At 39.3% G+C, this 21,897-nt stretch overlaps 11 protein-coding genes across 11 annotated transcripts; 7 read left to right on the top strand and 4 right to left on the bottom strand.

Annotated features, from left to right (window-relative positions):
• Positions 1 to 122: 122 nt before the first annotated feature.
• On the bottom strand, positions 123 to 3,614 carry BRETT_004739 (uncharacterized protein; the record flags this gene model as incomplete). Its single annotated transcript, XM_041283231.1, has 1 exon — positions 123 to 3,614. The coding sequence occupies one exon, from the start codon at positions 3,612 to 3,614 to the stop codon at positions 123 to 125; it is 3,492 nt and encodes a 1,163-aa protein (XP_041136583.1).
• A 515-nt stretch (positions 3,615 to 4,129) lies between these two features.
• BRETT_004738 (uncharacterized protein) lies at positions 4,130 to 5,230 on the top strand (the record flags this gene model as incomplete). Its single annotated transcript, XM_041283230.1, has 1 exon — positions 4,130 to 5,230. One exon carries the CDS (start codon positions 4,130 to 4,132, stop codon positions 5,228 to 5,230), a length of 1,101 nt encoding a protein of 366 aa, XP_041136582.1.
• Positions 5,231 to 5,352: 122 nt separating this feature from the next.
• On the bottom strand, positions 5,353 to 7,173 carry BRETT_004737 (uncharacterized protein; the record flags this gene model as incomplete). The annotated part of the gene is made up of 1 exon (XM_041283229.1): positions 5,353 to 7,173. One exon carries the CDS (start codon positions 7,171 to 7,173, stop codon positions 5,353 to 5,355), a length of 1,821 nt encoding a protein of 606 aa, XP_041136581.1.
• A 211-nt stretch (positions 7,174 to 7,384) lies between these two features.
• On the bottom strand, positions 7,385 to 8,794 carry RRP3 (ribosomal RNA processing protein; the record flags this gene model as incomplete). The annotated part of the gene is made up of 1 exon (XM_041283228.1): positions 7,385 to 8,794. One exon carries the CDS (start codon positions 8,792 to 8,794, stop codon positions 7,385 to 7,387), a length of 1,410 nt encoding a protein of 469 aa, XP_041136580.1.
• A 293-nt stretch (positions 8,795 to 9,087) lies between these two features.
• BRETT_004735 (uncharacterized protein) lies at positions 9,088 to 10,538 on the top strand (the record flags this gene model as incomplete). The annotated part of the gene is made up of 2 exons (XM_041283227.1): positions 9,088 to 9,102; positions 9,216 to 10,538. 2 exons carry the CDS (start codon positions 9,088 to 9,090, stop codon positions 10,536 to 10,538), a joined length of 1,338 nt encoding a protein of 445 aa, XP_041136579.1.
• Positions 10,539 to 10,655: 117 nt separating this feature from the next.
• BRETT_004734 (uncharacterized protein) lies at positions 10,656 to 11,717 on the bottom strand (the record flags this gene model as incomplete). The annotated part of the gene is made up of 1 exon (XM_041283226.1): positions 10,656 to 11,717. The coding sequence occupies one exon, from the start codon at positions 11,715 to 11,717 to the stop codon at positions 10,656 to 10,658; it is 1,062 nt and encodes a 353-aa protein (XP_041136578.1).
• Positions 11,718 to 12,768: 1,051 nt separating this feature from the next.
• BRETT_004733 (uncharacterized protein) lies at positions 12,769 to 13,833 on the top strand (the record flags this gene model as incomplete). The annotated part of the gene is made up of 1 exon (XM_041283225.1): positions 12,769 to 13,833. One exon carries the CDS (start codon positions 12,769 to 12,771, stop codon positions 13,831 to 13,833), a length of 1,065 nt encoding a protein of 354 aa, XP_041136577.1.
• Positions 13,834 to 14,984: 1,151 nt separating this feature from the next.
• BRETT_004732 (uncharacterized protein) lies at positions 14,985 to 16,169 on the top strand (the record flags this gene model as incomplete). The annotated part of the gene is made up of 1 exon (XM_041283224.1): positions 14,985 to 16,169. One exon carries the CDS (start codon positions 14,985 to 14,987, stop codon positions 16,167 to 16,169), a length of 1,185 nt encoding a protein of 394 aa, XP_041136576.1.
• Positions 16,170 to 16,586: 417 nt separating this feature from the next.
• BRETT_004731 (uncharacterized protein) lies at positions 16,587 to 17,282 on the top strand (the record flags this gene model as incomplete). Its single annotated transcript, XM_041283223.1, has 2 exons — positions 16,587 to 16,710; positions 16,789 to 17,282. The coding sequence occupies 2 exons, from the start codon at positions 16,587 to 16,589 to the stop codon at positions 17,280 to 17,282; spliced, it is 618 nt and encodes a 205-aa protein (XP_041136575.1).
• Positions 17,283 to 17,677: 395 nt separating this feature from the next.
• RPS11A (ribosomal 40S subunit protein S11A) lies at positions 17,678 to 18,555 on the top strand (the record flags this gene model as incomplete). The annotated part of the gene is made up of 2 exons (XM_041283222.1): positions 17,678 to 17,722; positions 18,127 to 18,555. The coding sequence occupies 2 exons, from the start codon at positions 17,678 to 17,680 to the stop codon at positions 18,553 to 18,555; spliced, it is 474 nt and encodes a 157-aa protein (XP_041136574.1).
• A 407-nt stretch (positions 18,556 to 18,962) lies between these two features.
• On the top strand, positions 18,963 to 20,813 carry BRETT_004729 (uncharacterized protein; the record flags this gene model as incomplete). The annotated part of the gene is made up of 1 exon (XM_041283221.1): positions 18,963 to 20,813. One exon carries the CDS (start codon positions 18,963 to 18,965, stop codon positions 20,811 to 20,813), a length of 1,851 nt encoding a protein of 616 aa, XP_041136573.1.
• Positions 20,814 to 21,897: the final 1,084 nt, after the last annotated feature.

The raw sequence follows: 21,897 nt of genomic DNA, 5'->3' as shown, positions 1-21,897 counted from the left end.
ATATTTCAAAAAATAGAAGAGTTAAGTCGAGTGAACTGAATCAAAGTTGCACGTTAAACAGTCCAGCACGTTTTTCGATGCCATGTATTGCAATTGTCTAGCTTTCCCCCTATAAATAGACTTCAGTCAGTACAAAATCCATGCTCAAGACAATTGCATCCACATCCACTCGGACATTCCGTCATGTGCTCTTTCTCCCACCACTGCATTGCACATTCTGCATGCATCACGTGACCGCAATGTGAGCAAATCGTTATCATTCTACTCACTGTCATCAAGCAATACTGACACTTTTCTTTCTCAATAAGCCTCATTCTACGCTCCTGGTTCACATTAAGAGCATGCCCTTTGGATGGCATGTAACTGGTTTCATTGTCTTCAGTCCATCCCACTTGACCCATGTGCTCGTGATATTCGTTTGTTGAACTACCAATCTTGACTTTGCTTTGCTTCTCTTCTCTTCCTCCGTAATTAAACTTCAAAATCTTTGTTCGACTAGCTGGAAGCCCCCACATAAATAACAGCGATGCATATTCGGATCTGTAAAGCATCAATTTATCTTCATAAACTGCATCCTTCAGTTTAAAGCACCTGGTATCATGGGTTGCATCAAGTGATGGTTGATTCTGCATTTTGACTTCAATTTTAACAGTTGAAGTTGACGTGCCCGATGGCACTGCCCGGTCAAAATTACTTGTTGAATTTCCACTGCCATCTACTGCCAAGCTACTTGGAAATGATGATGCTCCAGGTATGATCTGTACCGTTTCTGTGGTTGTTATAACATTTCTGGCAGAATCAGAATGTGAATTCGAACCCTCTGTATCTCCAGAAGGAAGCAATCGAGACTCATTTTCCTCCTCATTCAAAATACAGGAAATCATTGCAAGCATCTGTATGTCACCAATCTTTTCATAGTAGCTAACTATCTTGCTAATGAGCCAGAGACCTCCAAAAGGATGGATTCCCCAGAAAAACTTCGAATCAGATGATTCGGTAGTCAAGTTGGAGCCACCTTCGGTCAGAAGGATGGACAACAGCCTCCAGCATGTTGCAATTTCCTGATATCCCGCAAGCTCTGCCACCTCTGCATTATGTAGGCATAGATTTTCAGGGGTATCACCAACGACTCTATAGCCAAAGGCCAAGTCCATCTTTGCAGGCATAAGTCGGCTGAAATCGTATATTTCAATCACATTTTTGGCGGAAGAGCTGGTCGTGGTATCGTTTGCAGTATGCTTTGTATAAGATCCTGTGGATATATGGCTGCTTCCATGCTTTCTGCTTCGAAGCCTGTCCGGTATTTTCATCCTATACAGGCGATCGTATTGCAGAATATCAAGGTCGTTTGCAAGTGAGGATGATGATGATGAATCCGATGAGTCCGACGAGTCATCCTCAGATGAGCTTCCAGAAAATACACTGGACGTCTTTTGATCATGATATGTTCCAGTGGTTGGCATTCTTGTATGAGAATCGTCTGTATTGCCGTCCTTTTCTGCATTTTTGTCTTCCGTCACTAGACTGAATCCCTGTTGCCCAAATTTTATCAGGTGTGCTTTCTTTTCTTCTTTCAAGTTGAAAAAACAAATTAGGTGTCCCGAGGGTGTCCATATAGCACCGCAGTTTTTAGGAACTGGTGTTGAATCGAATGATGGTTTCGTTAGTATGCCTGAAGTGGCAAACTCGTCCTCCTCGTCCTCTGAAGATTCGTCAGAAATCGGTATATCACTGCTTGGGCCATCTTCAGAGATACTTTGATGCTCTGACCCGATTTTGCCCGTTTGATCCGCACTCACACTCTTCTCCTTTTCATCTTCAAATTTAAGTAGCTCCTCCTCACCCTCAGAGACATCAAGGTTCACCTTCTCCCCCAAGAGATATCTCATGCATGGCTCCAAGCAAAATTTTCCACTGTTGCAATATGTCTCTGAGATCTCTTTCAAGTGTTGAAGAAGCTCCTGCCGACACTCCTCATCCAAATCATGTGTCTCCTCTATTCTAAATTTTGGCGTGGCACCTTCAGATGGATAATCTTGCGGAAAGTCAATCTCCACACGAAGAAAGATGAGATCATCCAAATCTCGTGTTGTTGATCGCCATGGGCCATTCAACGATATCACCAGATTTCCCGTCGAAACTGAAATTCGCTCAAAGCGCAATTTCGGGAACTTGTGACCTACATCACTCACCTCTTCCCCAAGGTTTTGTGGTTGTGCATTCACTTCTGACTCGCTTGTAGTTGGTAAAAATGCAGATTGGCCAATTCTTATGCCGGATATCCAATTGAGATGATTAAACTGTGCGTTCTGCTGTATATTAGGGTTCTCGGATGTGCCTAAAAAGTGTGAACTGCCACTGCCAGAGTTCCACCCGAAGTTATTCTTAAGACCGCTTATCAGTTTGCGGTTGTGGCTGCTCTTACTGTTGCTTCTATGTCCATTTGCACCGCCAAAGTATCCCCAGCGACCGTTTCCACGGTGCCTGATGATAATGCTGTCTTCATAAGGTGTGCTTGGCTCAGGGCGGTAAGATCTGTAGTCATAATCAACAAGCACCTTTCCCGGAAAAAGTGGTGCTCCTTTCGTATAGTTAAAGTCCTTGTACAGAGAACTTGGAATGGGCCAAAGCCTTAAGTCGCAATCTTGAGACCATGTGACAAGTTGAAACTCTCGGTCGTCCACGTGACTCTCCTTTGGATGTCGAGACCTCCATAGAAAGTCTTTTATCGGCTCTGTGTGTCCTTTAAAGACATGGCTTGGCTCCAACGATGAAACGCCACTTTTCCCGCCATACTTGACTATGTAAACAGAGTTGTCTCCCCCTCTCAGTGGCATTATTCCGCAAACCTGATCCCCAAACGGCACATGTCTCGCACGTGCAACGGGGAAATCCGTGTGTATGGTGTAGTAAGGAACTTCACATGAGGTGTTACACGACCAAAACTTCACAGTCATGTCATTTGAGCAACTAATCAGCCCATCTTCTGTCTCTCGACTCCAGTCTATTCCGTTAATGCGTGCATCATGAGCGTTTATTCGCTTCAATGGAAGCGCGCCCTTCCGTACATCCCAAATCATTATGTGCGAATCGTGTGCCGAAGCAACAATGTTCGAATTCTGGTAGTTCCATTTCACCTGTGCAGAACCCGCACGCCAATCTGCCCACTGATGAGTTGGTGCTTTTGGGGTTCGAAGATCCCACGCAAGTACAAACGAATCGACTGAACACGTTGCAAGAAGCTCTGGGTGCGTGGGATGAAAATTAATGTCTGTTATTGCCCGGGTATGTCCGTGGAGTACATGCTCTATTGCATCATGCGAAGGTCTGGCAATATTCCAAACCATCGCTTTTTGGTTCGAGGTAGATACAATCCACGAAGGTTTCGATTTGTGCGGAGACCACTGAACATCTGCAACCTCCCACTGTGTCTCATGATGTAACCATCGAGGTGCTGCGAATGGATCATCAAGATCTATCACAAATAACCCTCTTCGTCCAGCAAGAACTGCATCCCTTCCATTCGGAGAAATTGACATGGTTGACAAGAAATTTCCGTCAACCCTGAGCGAAAGAGGGTTCTCAAATGTGGTTGATGCATAAGGTGATGTCATTTTATATTTGTGTTATGCCTCCGGAAAAATCTTTGGATTCTTTCCACTCTATATAACGATTTATCGATAGCGTCGTAAATGTAGATGCAATTTTGATTGAATAAAAGTATGTAGGGAACTTCTAGCAGTGAAATAGATTAGTTATTGAAGTTTCAGCCATGTATTGCTATTCTAATGGATGTAACCGCTTTGCCAGTACTGTTTCTGAGCAGTAATCTTTTAAACTGCTTGTTTCACGTTTAGTATAGTAGCAATTTGCTAGACCACGCAATTTCCCAATAGTCCGCACAACTCTATAATATGATATTATACAGAATGTATTGCAAGAGAATGCAAGTGCAATTTAAGTGTTATCTTTTTCGATTTCAATATGAATATCGCATTCTCTTTCACTCAACCCATCGAACCTTCCATTTGCTCTTCCGAAGTAAGCTAGGTTTTTTTTTTTTGGTTATCATGTTTCTCACTTTTATTTTTTCATCTTCTACCATCACCTTAGCATCTTCATTTTTGACATGAAAATCGACATTTCTACGAGATTTCCTCCAAACTCTTGTGGAATACGTTTAATGGCAGCAGAAAATCAAGGAAAAAGAACTCCGGCTAGGGTACAAGTGGATCCTTCCACAATTAATGCAAGTTCAAAGCCTGAGCAGACAGGTCAGACTTTTAACATATGGTATAATAAATGGACCGGAGGTGAACATAATGGGCGAGCGGGATTGGTTCATGCTAAAACACGATGTCATGTTACGAGGGATTCGGGCTATACGAAAGCTGACAAGCATTTTAAGCAGGATTCCTTAAATACAGATCACTTCTTCTGCCTATATTTTGCCCGGGGTTGTTGTTGCAATGGAAGAAGATGTGAGTATCTTCACCGAATACCGGGAAGCACAGATAAATTTCCACAGACTGTGGATTGCTTTGGTAGAGAAAGGTTTTCCGAATACAGAGAAGATATGTCCGGTGTAGGTTCATTTGGCCGTGAGAATAGAACGCTTTACGTGGGTCGGATAAATGATATGGGGAATAATGTTGAGCTTCGTATCAGCAAGTGTTTTGGCGAGTTTGGTGATATCGAGCACATCCAACTTGTGAAGGATAAGAAAATTGCATTTGTCACATATAGATACGAGAGTCAGGCGCAATTCGCAAAGGAAGCAATGTATTGCCAGGGGTTGAATGAAAATGATGAGAGTGAAGTATTGAACGTTCGCTGGGCCCTAGAAGATCCCAATCCAAGAACTCAAAAGCGTATGAGGGCAGAAGCAGAGCAGAGTGCTCTTGAAACGGCCCAGGAACTTTTGAAACGAGTTGCCGAAAGTCGCCGTTTGGAGAATGAGGAATCCTTAAATGAACCTGAAGTTGAGGAAGTCGATGATAATGATGATGTTGCCATTCAGAGGGAGACCAAGATGATTGAAAATCAAGAGCATGAGAAGCCAAGGAAGCTTCAAGATATTATCAGCGCCAGTAACTTAGAATCACTTGGGCGTTTGAGAATAAAGAAAAGGCGTATAGAGCACAAGTTCGAGACGAATACTGAACCCAGGCAAGATCTACAAAGTATTTTGGCTGAATATTCAAGTAGCAGTGATGATGATACGGATTAAGATTTTACAGCTTCTTTCCGTTAATCGAATAAGCGCGATTGATGTGGGTCATTCTGAGCTTTCTGATAAACTTCTATAAATTAACATGTATTACAGCACCTATGTATATATTATATCATATATTAGTGTTGCTCTCCATTCTGCCACATTGCATATCTGTTTTCGGCCAAATCCTTGGGACAGTAGCTCACGTGACTTTTACCGATCATTTTCCGGAGATCGTATAAAACTTCCCGGTCCGAATCTTCATTCCAAAATGTAATAGCTGTACCTTTTCTTCCAGCACGGCCCGTTCTACCTATTCTATGTGTATATTCTTCGATTCCCTTTGACATCTGGTAGTTTACCACTAGGGAGATACTCGGAATGTCAATACCTCTTCCGGCAACATCTGTGGCAACCAAAATATTGGCCCTACCACTTTTCAAATCATTTATGGCCTCTTCTCTTTGCCTCTGAGATCTTGAGCCATGCATTATAGCCACCCTGAATCCCATATCAGATAATGTATTCCCCACGATTTCACACGATTTCTTGTAGTTCACAAAAATTATAATCTGCGATCTGTATTTCTTCTCTTCACTTAATATTTCCTTGAGCTTTTCAAGTCTTGAGTGGTCGTCATCCGGAACTTTTATGGCTATTTGCTTTACACTGTCAATAGCCTGTCCTATTTGTCCTATGGTAGCTGTAACTGGTTCCTCGATGTATGATGTTGCAATTTTCCTAATTTCATTAGGCATTGTTGCAGTAAACATCATCGTTGTCCTCTGAGGCTTCTTTATCCCTCCAAAATAATATGGATTAGTCTCTCCTGGTGGAAGTTGATTCAATATAGTGGTAAGTTGTTCCTCGAAGCCAAGATCTATCATTCTATCTGCCTCATCTAAAACAAGAAAGAAGCATTTATCAAGATTGACGATTCCTTTATTGATGCAGTCTATTAGTCTGCCGGGAGTTGCTATCACCACCTCAACACCATTTTTAAATGCATCTGTATTTTCCTCGTACCTATGACCACCAATCAAACTTGCGGCGGTAAATCTTATACTCCCATAAAACTTCTGAAATTCTTCATCAACCTGATTTGCAAGCTCTCTAGCTGGAACCAACACTAATGCGTAAGGTCCCTCGTATGGTCCTAAAGGCGGCACTTTAGTAAGATAATTTAAGATCGGAAGAATGTAAGCCAAAGTCTTACCTGATCCCGTTTCGGCTATTCCAATAGCATTACGAAACTTCACTCCAGCCGGAATAGTTGCTCTCTGAATTGGTGTTGGTTCCTTGTATCGCAATGCATTGATTCTACTTAATATAGTATTCGACAACCCTGATTCCTTCCATGTTCTTAATGGATTTGGAATATTCGGCCCCTTCAATTTAATATCGAAATCCTCCCTCATGATCCTCCAATCTCTGTTAGTCATTTTTTCTAACGGCTTTTCCCACCAATGTTGTTTATCGTATTTGTTGTCCTTGGTCCGACTTTTGTTCCTGGAAACATCAAAAATCTCGGCTCGTTTATTGCTTGGTTCTACTATTGGTTTGAAATAGTCCTCCGAATCATCAACATTATCATTATCCCTATATTCTATTCCCTTATTGTAATTGCTATTAACTGTAGCAGTGAGTTTCCGTGATTCATTATGTGTAGTATCCCTGTTGAAAACTGTTCCATGTGTATTGTTCATTTCATTGTCATATTTTCTCTTTTCTGCCCTGACTCTCTGTACGTCAGTCAGTTTCTGATCCCTTAATTTTCTTTCCAATTCATTCTTTTTCTCAACGGTCTTCCGGTTCCTTTCTTCTAGTTTCTCTCTTCCTCGTTTTGTTAGATATCTGATTTCAGGTTTAGACACACCTTTAGATACACCATTATTGTTTTCCTTCTTTCCATTTTTCAATGCAAGTAATTCGTCTAGAGAGAGCGGAACTTTTCTCATAATGTTTGCCTAATAATTGTAACTCTCTACTTGCTTATTAAACTCCTGAGTATATACATATATACAATACTTCACATACGTATTAACATCCTACTTTCTTAGCTATTCATGCAAACGTTTATCATGCATTCTTCACATTACATAATGCATCTGTACACCAGTTATATAAAAATTATCGCGTTCTTTACACAAAGCATATTTAGTTTACGCTCTAATGGTTATGTGGATGGAATTTCCGATGTGCATGGAACCTCTTCACTTTGTTAATGGCTTCTGCAGCAGCTCTATCCACAGAATCGTGTAATGCCAAAATCTCGTTTCTGTCAGGCGTCTCCTTTGGGATTTTCTCGCCGATGACTTTCTCTATCCTCAAAATCAACTCTAGATCATACTGAGTAACCAATGAGATTGATTTACCGGTTCTTCCCGCACGAGCAGTTCTTCCGACTCTGTGAATGTATGCCTTTGAGTCAGTTGGAATATCGTAGTTAATAATGAGATCCACAGATGGAATATCAAGACCTCTTGCAGCAACATCGGTAGCCACTAGAATAGTTTTATCGCCTGACTTGAATTTATTTAATGCACCCAATCTTTGGGCCTGAGATAACTGTCCATGAAGTGGGATTGCGGGAAACCCAAGAATTCTTGCCATAAGAGCAACATGCTGTGCATGTGCACAAGTTCGGGTGAATATGATAACCGATTTTCCCACATGATCATTCAATATGTACATCAAGAATGTATTCTTGTACCCGTCGGGCACAACCATCAGTGATTGTATCAATGTGTCAACTGTTGAGTATTTGTTGTTCACCTCCACCTTTGCTGGATTCCTGAGAGATGCTCTCTGCAATTTTTCCACCTTCGACGTTAAGGTAGCAGAAAAAAGATACGTATGTCTCTCTCTAGGCAAAATCTCGAATATCCTGTCCAAGACATCACCAAATTCCATATCTAACAACCGGTCTGCCTCATCCATCACAAGATACTTGAGAGCCCTTAGAGAAAATCCCTTTGTATTTTCTAGATGATCCATAAGTCTTCCCGGTGTTGCAACTATCACATGTGGCTTCCGCATTAACTCCTTTGCCTGGTCAATCATATCCATTCCACCAACAATGGTAACGCACCGAAGTCCCATATTACTTCCCAATGCATCGAAAGTTTCTCTAATTTGATAAGCTAACTCTCTGGTAGGGGCAAGAACACATGCAAAATATGGAGTCTGTGCATCCCAAAGAGCCTGTAATATTGGTATCACGTAAGCGGCCGTCTTACCAGATCCGGTTTGTGCTATACCTATTATATCCCTTCCATTTAATGAGTACGGTAATGATTGCTCCTGGATAGGCGTGGGTTTTGTAAAATGTAGGGTATTTAATGCCTCTAATATATCGTCCTTCAGCCCAAAATCCTCAAATTTCTTTTCCTTTTCAAGTTTTTCATCATCCTTTCCGTTGGTTTTTTCCTTTATCACTGTGTTCTTCTCTGTGCTGCCTTTTCCATGTGCTAATTTCTTTTTCAAGGCTTCAATGTTAATTTTTGATCCTGAGCCCGCAATCGAAGGCTTTGATACCTTTGCATTTATGCTCTTGTGTGAACTTTTCACGTGTGACATGATTGCATGTAAAGTCAGGAATAAGGTATCGCCTTCGTAATAGTCAACTAAAGATAAAGATGCTTCAGAAGGTTATATCTATCTGGATAACAATATTCTAGATAAATTTTTTCAGGTATTTTTTTTCAGGAGTATAAAAAAAAAATCGTATTTCTTTTTTTTTTTCAGTCCCTGCTTATTCTAGCTCTAAAAATTTTCCAGCTTGCTTTCAAGGTATCAGTAAATAACATCTCTATAGCTACAACATCCAATAATTTTGGCTTTCCGTGCAATAATACGCGCTATATTACAAAATGGGTATTAGAAGAGTAAGTCCTATATAATGGGAATGTTTACACGATTGCATTCCTATGTTGTTTGTTTCTTCACAGCAGGATTTTGGTATACTAACAGGTTGATCTTCTCTTGATCATATATTTAGCATAAGAAGAGAACACATGCAGTTCTTACTCAGGAGGAGTATGATAATGTTCCACGGTCAATGGTTATTCATACGGGAATAGCGCTTAAGAACCATTCGATAGGCCAATTGGTCAAAGATGTCAGAAATATGATGCAACCGCACACAGCTATTAGGTTAAAGGAAAGAAGATCCAATAAAGTGAAAGATTTTGTTGCAGTCTCTGCATCCTTGGGTGTTTCATTTATGATGTTGTTCAGTCAAAACGAAAATACTGGAAACATACATTTCAGAGTTGCTAAAATGTCGCATGGTCCTACGATATCATTTAAAGTTATGGAGTACTCGTTGTGCAAAGATATTGCAAGATCGATGAAAAGTCCAAAATCGCTTTCGAAATCAAGCATGGAATTTCAGAATCCACCCCTTCTTGTACTAAATGGATTTACGAATCCGAAAGAAGCCGAACCATACGAGAAATTAGTTATAACAATGTTCCAAAATATGTTTCCCCCTATTAATCCCCAATCTATTAAAGTTAACACCATTCGAAGGGTGATGCTTGTCAATAAGGATAAGAAGACTGGTTTAATTGATATACGACACTATGTCATCGATACAAAGCTTGTCGACGTTTCTAAGAATGTGAGGAAGTTGGTTACAATAAGGAAGAAGCATGGAAAAAAGCTTCCAAATCTGTCAAAGGCAGATGATGTGGCTGATATAATTCTTGATCCATATGCAGCAGCTGGTTTTACCTCTGAATCAGAAGTGGAGACAGATGCCGTTGTTGAGGTCAGAGAAGAAGAGGAGGAAAATGTCACTAAGATGAAAAATAAGTCTTCCAAGACAGCTAGTACTACTCATGTATCTTCTGGAGCTTTTGAGGATGAAGCTAAGACTGAGAATGGAAATGAACAGCCGGAATTGAAAAGAAAAAAGGCAGTGAAGTTGACAGAAATAGGTCCAAGAATGAAGTTACGTCTCGAGAAAATTGAGGAGGATGTTTGTGATGGTAAAGTTTTGTATCACTGGAAAATACACAAGACGGAAAAGGAGCTAAGTAAAATGGATAAGGTTCATTCTGTGAGAAAGAAGCAGAAGCTTGAAAGAAAACAGGAGCAAAGAGAGAATATTGAGAAAAAGAAGAAGAAGCATAAGCGTAAAGTGAGATTTGCACAGGATGAAAATAAGGAGGATACTGAAGAGACTACTGAGAACGTGAAAGATGATACTCAGGCAAAAAGTAATAAAAGCAATAAGGAAACCGAGGAGTTCATTCCTCTTGGAAGTCGTGATGATAATGATGATGATGATTCTGATCAGTTGTTCGATGAAGAATGAGTAGTCGTTTCCCGTTATGTCAAGTCCTCTGCTTTTCTAATTAAGTCCCTTCTTAGAATTATTCGTCTAATTTAAATTTTCATAGATACTAAATATATATTTCTACTTGTTTTCCATCTAAAGCTTTCTGGAATCCGTGATTTGGTCCCTGAACTTTTCATCCCACTCTTTCTTCAACGTTTCTAGGTACTGTAACACATCGTCTTTCCCTGTAGAATCAACTGTTGTCGTTTTCAAATACTCTTCACCTCCTTTTGTACATGCACTACCATACTTTAATGATTGATCGTCCTCTGTATCAGCCTTCACAGAAACATATATAGGGGCATTTGCAGCTTTCCATCCGTCAATGTTAAGCCATGGAGATCCTAGACATCTTGCAAGCAAAAATAAAGCCAGCATTCCATAATACATAAAGACATTTAAGAATCTTGTGTAGGTATACGAGACAAAAATACCAGGGTGTGTCAAATATTGCCTAATACCATACTTGTCCTTCAGTTCCTTGTATGTGGCAAGGTGAAGTAAGTCAACGAGTCTCTTGGATCCCCCATATGCCATTCCCGTTTTCAAAAGTTGCATATCATTAAACGAAAAATTCTCTGGTCTACCAAGGATAGAACTGATCCAGATGATTCTAGCATCATCTGATTTTGCAAGTAGGCTCCCTTTAATCTTTTCAATGAGATAATATGGTGCAAACACGTTCACTTGGAACACCAATCCAAGGCCATCTTTACTTTTCACACCACGCTTTTCGATTTTGTATCCCGGATTTGTCGATGCTCGAACTGGATCGGTAAGCATCTCTTTCGTGGCTTCAACATAATTAAAGTGATCATGAGTGTTCTGTGAAGCATTCAAAAACAAGTAGTCTATCTTTTCATAGTTTTCTTCTAAACTGTGAACCGCCGATAAGACGGACACCATATCAGAAAAGTCGAGTAGCAAGTAATCGAAATCTAAATAACCATCTGAACGAAGGTTCTTCTTCTCATTATAATCCTTAATCTGATGAATTGTCTTGTTTGCTTTGACCAAAGTTCTTGATGTCACTATTATGGTAAGTCTGAACCTTTTTGGAACTTCTTCCAAAAGCCTGTAAGCTATATTAATTCCCAAATTTCCACTTGTGCCTGTTATAATGGCAATTCTCCTAGGAACATTTGCCATACTCATTTTTGAATGATGTTCACCGCTACTTTTAATTACTGCTCACGTTAAATGATCTTTTAGTAAAGCAAACTAGTATATTACCGACAAATATATAATAGTTTCCGACCCTTAACGCTTTATTCTCTAAGATCGTTAAATACCCCGGGAGAGCTTTTTTTTCTCGCAACTCGTTTTTTCGTATTTCCTCGTTCCGGTACTTATTCCAAATCAGACATCGTTTACCCTGCTGCTATTCAAATATTTAACAAGAACTACTGTTTGAGAATATTCAAAGAATAAATAAAGACTTTATGTTATCAGGATGGAGTGTCTTCTCGAACCTGAAATTCAAAATAGATTAAAAAGAAGCCCTATTTTTTGCAGTATGTTATTATATCATTATTTCCGTTTGTTTTCGCTGGCATATAAATGTCAAGTAACTATTGTCACAATATCTTTTCCTAAGAAAAGTATCATAGTGATCATCTACACAATAACTTTATGTGCAATCGCAGAAAAATTCCAATCATAACTCAAGCCGCTATTAATAACGTAATATTTTTACATGGATAACGCACAAATAAGCTTACATATATTGTAAGAGCATTTTCACTGTTTCAGAAAATCAAAGCCTGCCCTGCCCAATGGTGCAAAAAAAAAGTTTCACCATTTGCAATTTTTGCACCAATGAGATTTCCTTTTTCGTCTGCTGACGCATTAAATTTGTTTCAGATTGGACCCAAGTGAAAGTTGCATTATTAGTGTGATACAAGATAGTGTTCAGTATGAGTTTACTTCCCCCATTTGATACATTTTGATCGATCGGCGATATCTTTCTTTTCAGTAAATAGCGTTCCTTTTTGCTTATACTTGTGTTCGCTATTTTAAGAACTTGAGAACTGCTGTATCACTCTCTTTTCACCATAATCCTCAGCAAAATAGTACATATCAAATTTCATTTTGATTACACTTTAGTGGTTGGTTAAGTTCGGTTCAGCTTTGTCGACCGGCTTATTACAGGGAACAAATATAGTTTAAACGGAAGAAGTAAGGTGGTTCTTTAGGGCAGAGTACGATGTCCGTTATTCCAGTTTCATATAAGCATTACGTGTTTAATGTGAGAGACTACAAAGTGAAAGAAGTATTGGGTGAAGGAGCGTATGGAGTGGTGGCACTGGGTGTTCACAGAAAGTCACAAAAGGTGGTTGCGATCAAGAAAATTCAGCCGTTTCAAAGGACGTTGTTTTGTCTTCGGACACTGCGAGAAATCAAGTTTTTAAGACAGTTCAACCATCCAAACATTATCCGAATCTTAGATATTCAAAAGCCTTCAAGCTTTGAAGGTTTCAACGAAGTTTATGTGATTCAGGAATATATGGATGCAGACTTACACACTGTGATCCAGACCCAAGAGCTCAGTGATGATCATATCAAATATTTTCTCTACCAAATTCTCAAAGGTGTCAAGTACTTGCACAGCTGTGGTGTTATCCACAGAGATTTAAAGCCTGCAAACCTATTGGTGAATGAAAACTGTGATCTCAAGATCTGTGACTTTGGTCTTGCTCGAATCGATGCCAATTCCACAAAGGGTGAGGATAAAATCTCATTTTTGACTGAATACGTAGCCACCCGTTGGTACAGAGCTCCAGAAATCATGCTTTCCTCTGCACAATATTCAAAGGCAATAGACATATGGTCCATTGGTTGTATTGTTGCCGAGATGATACTCAGAGAACCATTTCTGCCGGGTACGGATTATAGAAATCAGTTGGCACTCATTTTCGAAGTGCTTGGAACACCAACAGCGGAAGAGATGAAGTGCATCAAGCTCAAGAAAGCACGTGATTTTGTGGCCTCACAACGAGTGCGTCGGAAGATTCCGATGAAGAAAATATTCCGTAATGCTAATCCTCTTGCAATCGATTTTATAGAGAAAACTGTGTGCTTTGACCCGGAAAAGAGGATGACCATTGAACAAACGTTGGAGCATCCATATGTTCAAGATTTCCGAAATCCAAAGGAAGAACTTTCAGCCGAGAGAATTCCTTCAGACCTCTTCTTTTTTGATGATTACAAGGATCAGCTGAAGATGATTGATCTCAAGAGAATGTTATACGCGGAAATAGTAGCCGGTTGATCGACGAATACATTAAAGGATGACATACTTTGTTGTTTACTTGAGGTTTGATCCGTATGTTTTTGATCACACTCCAAAGTAAGATAGCAATAAAGTAGTTTGTTACTTGTATGATTTCCAGCTATGGTACTATATCAAATTTATTGAATCGTTCCCACACTGGAATCACTACTTGGTTTGAATACGAGTCACAGTTGGTTTTCTTTTCCGTTTCTCTCTTTAGTCCTTATATCCGTATATCCATTTCCGGCATCTGGGCTTAGCTCCAGTCGGGCTTCAGCAGGCATGGTTATAGAAAAAATAAAAATTAAAAAATTCCGAGGTTCCTTACAATAGAAACACTATTGTGTGTATGGCTGGTTGCGAAAAATACCGGATTAGGTTTTTTGTGGTAAACAGTGACAATTTATATCTCTTCGGTATTTCTTTCTTCGCCTCCTTTGACGCGCGTCTAATTATTGCTGAGTTTATCTCTTTGAATTTCGATCGATATTTCAATTACGTAGTATCTATTTTGCTATATCTGGTTTGGGTTGCGTTTGTTATTTTAAATGATACGTACACTTACTGCTCATGTTGAAATACTAATATCGATTATGTAGGTTTGATAGCTCATAAATAATTTTCGTACCGATTCCTAAAATCATTTTAATTCAACAAGGCTCAATGGCTCTTTATGTCACTTCTAACTACATTTCCGATCCTATTGATCCAGCTCGGTATTTTCTGGGAAATGAATCACAAGATATTTTCTATTCAATTTCATACGCGCCTGAAGTTATTGTTATGCGATCCCCGGGTAATTTTCAATTTTCTTTTTTTTTTCTCTTGATCTCCATTCCTTTCGCTCCTTTCCGCATCATCGAGCTTCCAGCTTTCTTTAAATTTCCTCCGTCTCGCTTTTTCTGCATGTTCTGTTTTTGTCTTAAATATACTTATTTTTTTTTTTCTCCTGTGCTTTATTTTCTTACTAATTTATTTCTTTCTCTAAGATACGACCTTTCGAACTTGCTCTTCTTTTTGTATTTTACAGACTTTACATTCCATCCTATCTATTTATCCTAACCTATATTTACTGAACACTTTTGTCGTCATCATTACAAGGAGACTTTTGGTCACGGTGATAAAGGGAAAAGCATTAAGAACTTTAAATGTCCTCGATTTTATTAACCGCAAGAAAGCGTCGTATACTGGGTGTGGCAGCTTTGTGCTTATTTATCATATTGCTCATTTCCGTGACAGGAACTGCAACCAGTGGTAAGCAGCAAGCGCTAGCGAAAGTGCAAAGTACACTTCAAGAAGGTTCTCAAAGTTCATCTGATCCATCTAAACTGGTGCCGGAGAATGTGGTAAACGAAGATGATGGCTCAAAGAGTGGCAAAGTTGGTGATTCGTATAACCAAAATTCCAAAGGACAAGAAGAAAATGAGGAGGAGCCAATAAGAGTGAATACAAAGAAGCTTAACAACGCCAATGAAATGGTTAAGGATGAGAAATCGGGTATCATAGATGAGTCCAAGGTGAAACAAGCTGAGGAAAACAAAGGCTCCTTAGGTGATATTCCACTTATGGCTGGTGATGATGCTGCCGTTGCAGCTGCCGCTGGCAGAGCAAAGCAAGGCCAAGGTGATGAAAATTCGGATGAGTCAAGTTTGCCTTCGTCTTCTGATTCCAAAAAGGAAAATGGTGCACAATTGAAAGGTGATGATACATTAAGAGAAGCAGTGAGTTCTGAGGATGTGGGTTCTTCTGCAACTGCGCCACCAGTCACTGCAATTCAGGCTGATAAGCAGCTCCGTAGCTCCAGAAAGAAGCCTGAGGTGGAGGAGGATAATGTACTTGTGGATGTGGAAGATGATGAAGATCAGCAAGCAGATGAGTCTAGCGAATCAAATAAGGAGTTGAAGCAGCAGCTTGATAATGATGTGGAAGATTCGTTTGACTCGAAGGAAAAGAAAGAGAAAAAGGAGAAGGGTTTTGATGCAGCTAGAGAATTCCAAGAGATTATGCAGTTATCACCTGTGGTTATCTTTTCTAAAACATACTGTCCATATTCCAAAGGTCTCAAGGAATTGTTAAAGAGCAGCTACGAGATCACTCCATCTCCAGCGATTGTGGAGCTAGATATGCACAAATACGGACCCCAGTTACAGGAATATGTCGGTAAAAGAACCGGCCGTAGAACTGTTCCTAACCTGATGGTTAAGGGTGTTAGTCGGGGTGGATTCGATGACATCATAGAACTTCACAAGGAGGGAACATTTGTCAAGAATTTCATGGAGTGGGCTGGAAACGCTGCTAAGATCGAGAAAATCAATGCTCCATCTAACAGTTGAAGTAGGCGATAACGAGTTGTTTGCATTCGGCCACTCGCTCTTCTAATTTTTTTTACGATATTGCATTATTCTGGTTGGTTTGTATGTATGTTTTATTTCTTTCCGTATTCTATTGTGATTATACTTGATAGGTTTTTATGATAGCGGCTATAGTTTGGTTTTTCATTTTTCGAACATTGTAACGATCCTGTAGTAAGCAGCAGGCGGAAGAAAAAAAAATTAAAAAATGCGGGGTGTATATCGATCGATCTCCACCTGGTATATGTCTAATCGTATCTCGAGATCAAATGTTCTCCAGAGAAGGAGTACTTTGGTCCTTTCATTAGCATATCCCTTTAATCTACCACCCGGTAACAAAAATTGTTGATTGGAGCAAACGGCAACAACATGTCTTTTAGTTCACAAACAATTTACACAATGAGCGACATCAACAAGCCAGATATCGAAAAACCTCCGTATGCTTGTAAAGGAATAGTAAAACCTTCAGAAAAAGTGCAGAGACTGATAAAGGGATTAGGTCTACAGAAGCATCCAGAAGGCGGTTATTTTAAAGAAACCGATTGGTCTCCTTTATTGATGTAGAATTCGTATTACCCTGGTCATAATGATGGTAGGAAAGGTAATTATCTTCAATCGGGAGATTCAAATGAGCCCGTCTTGACAATTAAACAGGCAAATTCTCCTCGAGAGAGGAAGCTAAGTCCGTTAAAAAATTACTCAACACTAATTCATTATTTGATTACGTGTGATGCACCTATGGGTCGTTTTCATGTGAATAGATCAAGAATTATACATATTTTACAAAAAGGAAGAGGTCGGTACGTTCTCATTTACCCAGATGGACGACTTAAAACATTTGTTGTTGACTTAAATACCGATCGATGTGAAGTGGAACGGTGGGTTGTGCCAGGTGGCGTTTATAAGGCAAGTTTCTTACTTCAATTAGATGACGTAAATGGTGAGTCTGCGGACGACCATTTACTAATAAGTGAAATTGTGGTTCCAGGATTCGATTTTGAGGACCATAAGTTTATGCTAAGCAAGAAGGTTTTGGAAAATCTTGTTGGTACTGAAAAAGCAGGTCAGCTTAAGTGGTTCCTTGGTAAGCATTAAGTCTTGTAAGAGATAAGTTAATGAATGATTGTTGATTATGATTACGATGTACATGTAGATGTATGTAGGGTTTTGCTCATCACGTGGTCTTGATTATTTATTTTGTACCCCTTACACCACTATTAATTAATTTTTGAATGGGCAGGCGTAAGAAAAAAAAATAAGGTGGGAAAAGTAGCCTGAAATTCTGGGAGCCGCACTAAATCAAAAGGTGAGAAGAACCACCGGGGAAAATTTTTAACTGAATGGAAAGTACCCTCAGCCTGAAAAAAAACTCTTGGAAAAAGAAATATTCGAAGTGGTACTAAGTAAAAAGACTTATATCATCTCAACCAAACATCTTGTTACTTTATTAAAGGTTATATCCAAAAGACAAGTTTGAAGAAGCATACAACATGGCTACCGAATTAACTGTCCAATCTGAGAGAGCTTATCTTAAGGTACGCATTTTAATAATTAGCATAGAGTGTTAAGTGTATATGGGCATCTGGTGTTGTACGGGAAAAGAGTGAAGCAATATTACATAGGGAGGACAGCAAATGATATCATCAGGACTATATTTAATGAGAGGACAGTAATAAGTGTTCACAAAATACACAAAATGTGAAGATTTGACGTCCAAAAGAGGAATCTCGCCCAATTATCAGCAGTTTAAGTGGAGCTCAATACTATCATATAGTTATCTTTGTTACAGTACCAGTGATATCAAGTTATCGCTTTTTTATTGTACAATGATGTATCTGTGTTACCATATTCTTAATTATTACTAGTGAAGCACAACACTTAACATGTTCAACTTTGGCGTTTGGAAAACATTACTAACATCGATAAATATATTTTCTAGCAACCTCACATCTACAGCAACCCAAAGTCCAAGGTCAGCAAGAGAGCTAAGAGATGGTACAAGGATATTGGTTTGGGATTCAAGACTCCTAAGACCGCCATTGAGGGAACCTACATCGACAAGAAGTGTCCATTCACCGGTTTGATCTCTATCAGAGGTAGAATCCTCAGTGGTACTGTTGTCTCTACTAAGATGCACAGAACTATCGTCATCAGAAGAGACTACTTGCATTACATTCCAAAGTACAACAGGTACGAAAAGAGACACAAGAATGTTGCTGCTCACGTTTCTCCATGTTTCAGAGTTAAGGAGGGTGACAATGTTACCGTTGGTCAGTGCAGACCATTGTCGAAGACTGTTAGATTCAATGTTATTAAGGTCAACACCACTGAGTCTACCAACAAGTCCAAGACTTTCGACAAGTTCTAAGTGAAGATAGGGTAGTGTATATCTTTTTAGTTGCTTATAAGATGCGGGCCATATAATGTGGACGTGTAATAAGAGTATAATCTTTGATAACATCGTGTATATGTAGTCACAGTGATTCAACTGGTAGGTATCCTTTGTTTGGAGAGTTTTCATGTAACGTCAATTGACGCGTCAGCTTTTTTCTCTCTCTTTTTTTCAAATTTATTTTTCTTTCTTTGCAGGGTAACCCCTTCATCTAAATTATCTTGTAGTTCGTAGATCCATTGGATTTTAAAGGTTACCCTCCACAAAAAAAAATACATTAGCCGTGGTAATTGGTGAAGCTTGCCTATTAGGGTAAAATAAAGGAGCGCATAATAGGATTAACGATCAAGGCTTTATTTCAGCCAGGTATATTTTCAAGTTGTATGAAGGTGTCATCTAAAGCAGATCATGAAGGCATCCAGAGGATTGATGTTGAAGAAAAGCCTCCTAATTCGAATAAAAACAGTTTAACAGTTGAATCTGTAATTTCAAACGGCGAGAAAGGCAAGTCTGGTATTCTGGAAGATCTTGACAACCGTCTGAGTATTTCAACAAAGAATGACCGGAGTTCAGTTCCATATGATGATGAAATGCTGAAACTCGTGCGAGGCACCCTTGAGTCAGCTGGGTTAAAACAGCAAAGAGATGGTTCTAATGAAGATACGATGAGCCAGTTGGAATTCCAGCAATGGACTGCTGGAATCCTAAACGATGATTATGTCAATGAAGGTAGTGTCACCAAAGAGGATCCTGCTACAACTATAAATATGAAAGATCATCACTCAAGCATAGCTCATGGTATCGATAGCTTTAGTGACTTAGCAGTACTCGATACTCATTCACATCACACTAAATCATCAAAATCTGATCTGAAATCAAAAACAAGCACCGGGAATAATGGTTTTGATAGAAAAGTGGTTCATCATGATTCCACTATGTTAGGTCCTCTTGATGCAACAACATTTATTCATGACGCCTTACTCAACGTAAAGACGCTGGAAAGTCTCACGAGCTTGGATTCATATACAAAAAAGAGTGATAATGAAAACATTGCAAATGTAGACAAGGCGATATCTCAGCTAACAGATATCGATGATTCTTCAGCAGAAAAAGAAGTTCAGCATCTAGCCGTCCAGGCAGTTCAGCAAGCTGTTGCGGAAGCCGAGGCAGAAAGGCAGCAAAGTAAGGATATTCCGCTAAAAGTTGAAGACAAGAATACTTCTTTTCATAAGGAAAATGTTCCTAATCATGAAGAGAAAGCTCTAGAGCCCCGGGGAATCAAGCGTTCCAGATCCCTAAAAGCATTGGAAGAGAATCAAAGATCACCAAAAAGGTCACTGCTGAAATCTCTAGCTCGTCTATATGATGATAAGGAATCCAGCTTAATAATAGAGGCTATTATAAAGGCCAAAGAGCAGGTTCCTAGAGGGGTTCAGGGACAGTACTTCTCTGTGAGTGAAGTTGCAGCGTTGGATGTTTTTATACATGAGTACTGTCGGATTTTTGGAATATCAATAGATCAAATGAAACAGCGAATATGGTCAAACGGAAAGAAAAAGGACTGTTTTTGGCGATGTCTACAGGAAGTCCTACCTGAAAGAAGCAGAGCTTCATTATATAAGCATGTGCGCAGATCTTACCACATATTTAAAGTGAGAGGTAAATGGACCAAGCAAGAAGATGAGCAGCTTGCAAAGCTTGGTAAGCAGTTTAATGGCCGGTGGCAGTTGGTGGGGAAAAAAATGGGAAGAATGCCAGAAGATTGTAGAGACAGATGGAGAAACTACATCAAATGTGGAGAAAATAGAAAGACTGATAAATGGACTCCCATGGAAGAGGAAAAATTGATACAGGTGATTAGTGGTATGCTGAAATCCCACGATTCAGATAAAGCACCAAGAATCAACTTCACAAAGGTTAGCGAGCTGATGGATGGTACCCGTTCCCGTATTCAATGCAGATATAAATGGAAAAAGCTTCAAAAACGATATGAAGAGGGAAATACAACAGTGAATGTTAAACGCTGGTTGCTTTCTCGGTTGAAAGAGATATGGTCAGAAGAGAAAACAGAGCATATAGACTGGGATGCTTTGGCGGCTGTTTTTTCAAGACCTGCCTGGAAGGGTAAGGATTTACATTCATGCTTCGAAGGAATGAAGAATAGTGTTCAATGTCAGGGTAAAACGTTTCCGGAAATAATTGACAGACTTCTAGAAAAGTATAGGTCTGTTTGATAGATGACAAATGTCTTATATTACAGTGGCAGATGGCTCTATATTAAAAGCTGGGTGATATTGTCAACATTTGTTTTTGTTTTATTGGAAGTTCAAGGTTTTAATAATGTTTCGACTTCCATTTTTGAATGACTTTTTATTTATGTATTTTAGTCTTGTGTACACTACCTAACCAAGAAATAATAGAATCCCCAGAAAAATATCACTCTTGAAAAAAGTATTTATGTGCTCATCATGGGATACTTGCGCGTGAGATATCGGTGTTAAGAAACGTTTCCGGATAAAGCTATTTTCACCATAAATGAAATAATGGCCAGATGCATAATTTGCGATTACCGGGCCGGCAAACAACGTATCTTAAGCTTTTTGCTTCACTGTTCGTAATAATATTTTTCACCGTGCGTTCATGTCTTCGTTTTTCGTTTTGTTTTTCCGTTTATTTCTTTTTTGTGGAGGTAGTTGGAGTTAGGAAAGGTACAACAGTAGGTCTTGTATTTTGATAATCACTTTGTATTGTTTATTGATGGCAGTCACGTACGTTATCCGGCCGGCACAGTAAGTTTTCCCCTTAAGCAGGCACATCGTATAACAGGAAAATAAGTCTGATCTAGCGCTAGACTCTATTTGAAGTCAATTATCATAGTTTCAATAGCTGAAAATTTATATTTTTGTGTTGCCCGAGGACAAAAGGAACACAAGTGAATTTTTAGTGTTTGAAAATTTAGCAGACGCACGGCTGGAGGTTTCAACTTCTACCAACAACCTCAATCGATTTATTTGTGGACTCACTTGATCAGTTTAGTTCACTTGGAAAATTTACGTTTAATTTCATTTTGTTCCTTTCTGTTGTACTTTCGATACTTGAATACATCGGTACGCCGAGCTCGAAAACATTTATCTAATCGATCAGTCAAATCTGGGGTTCCTCGATATTTTTTTTTTGATTTCGCGCACCTATTTTTCGCAGTCCCATCGGCATCTAACGTTTGGTGCTGTTTATTGTTTATCTATCTATTAAGAATAGACGCATCAAGAAATACCACAAGATCTAGAGACCAGGCATATTTAAGGTGATACAAATAAT

This window comes from Brettanomyces bruxellensis, chromosome 7, assembly GCF_011074885.1.
Source record: "Brettanomyces bruxellensis chromosome 7, complete sequence".
Classification (NCBI taxonomy): domain Eukaryota; kingdom Fungi; phylum Ascomycota; class Pichiomycetes; order Pichiales; family Pichiaceae; genus Brettanomyces; species Brettanomyces bruxellensis.
Note: the sequence above shows the minus strand (reverse complement) of the source record. Positions and strands in the feature narration are given on the sequence as shown.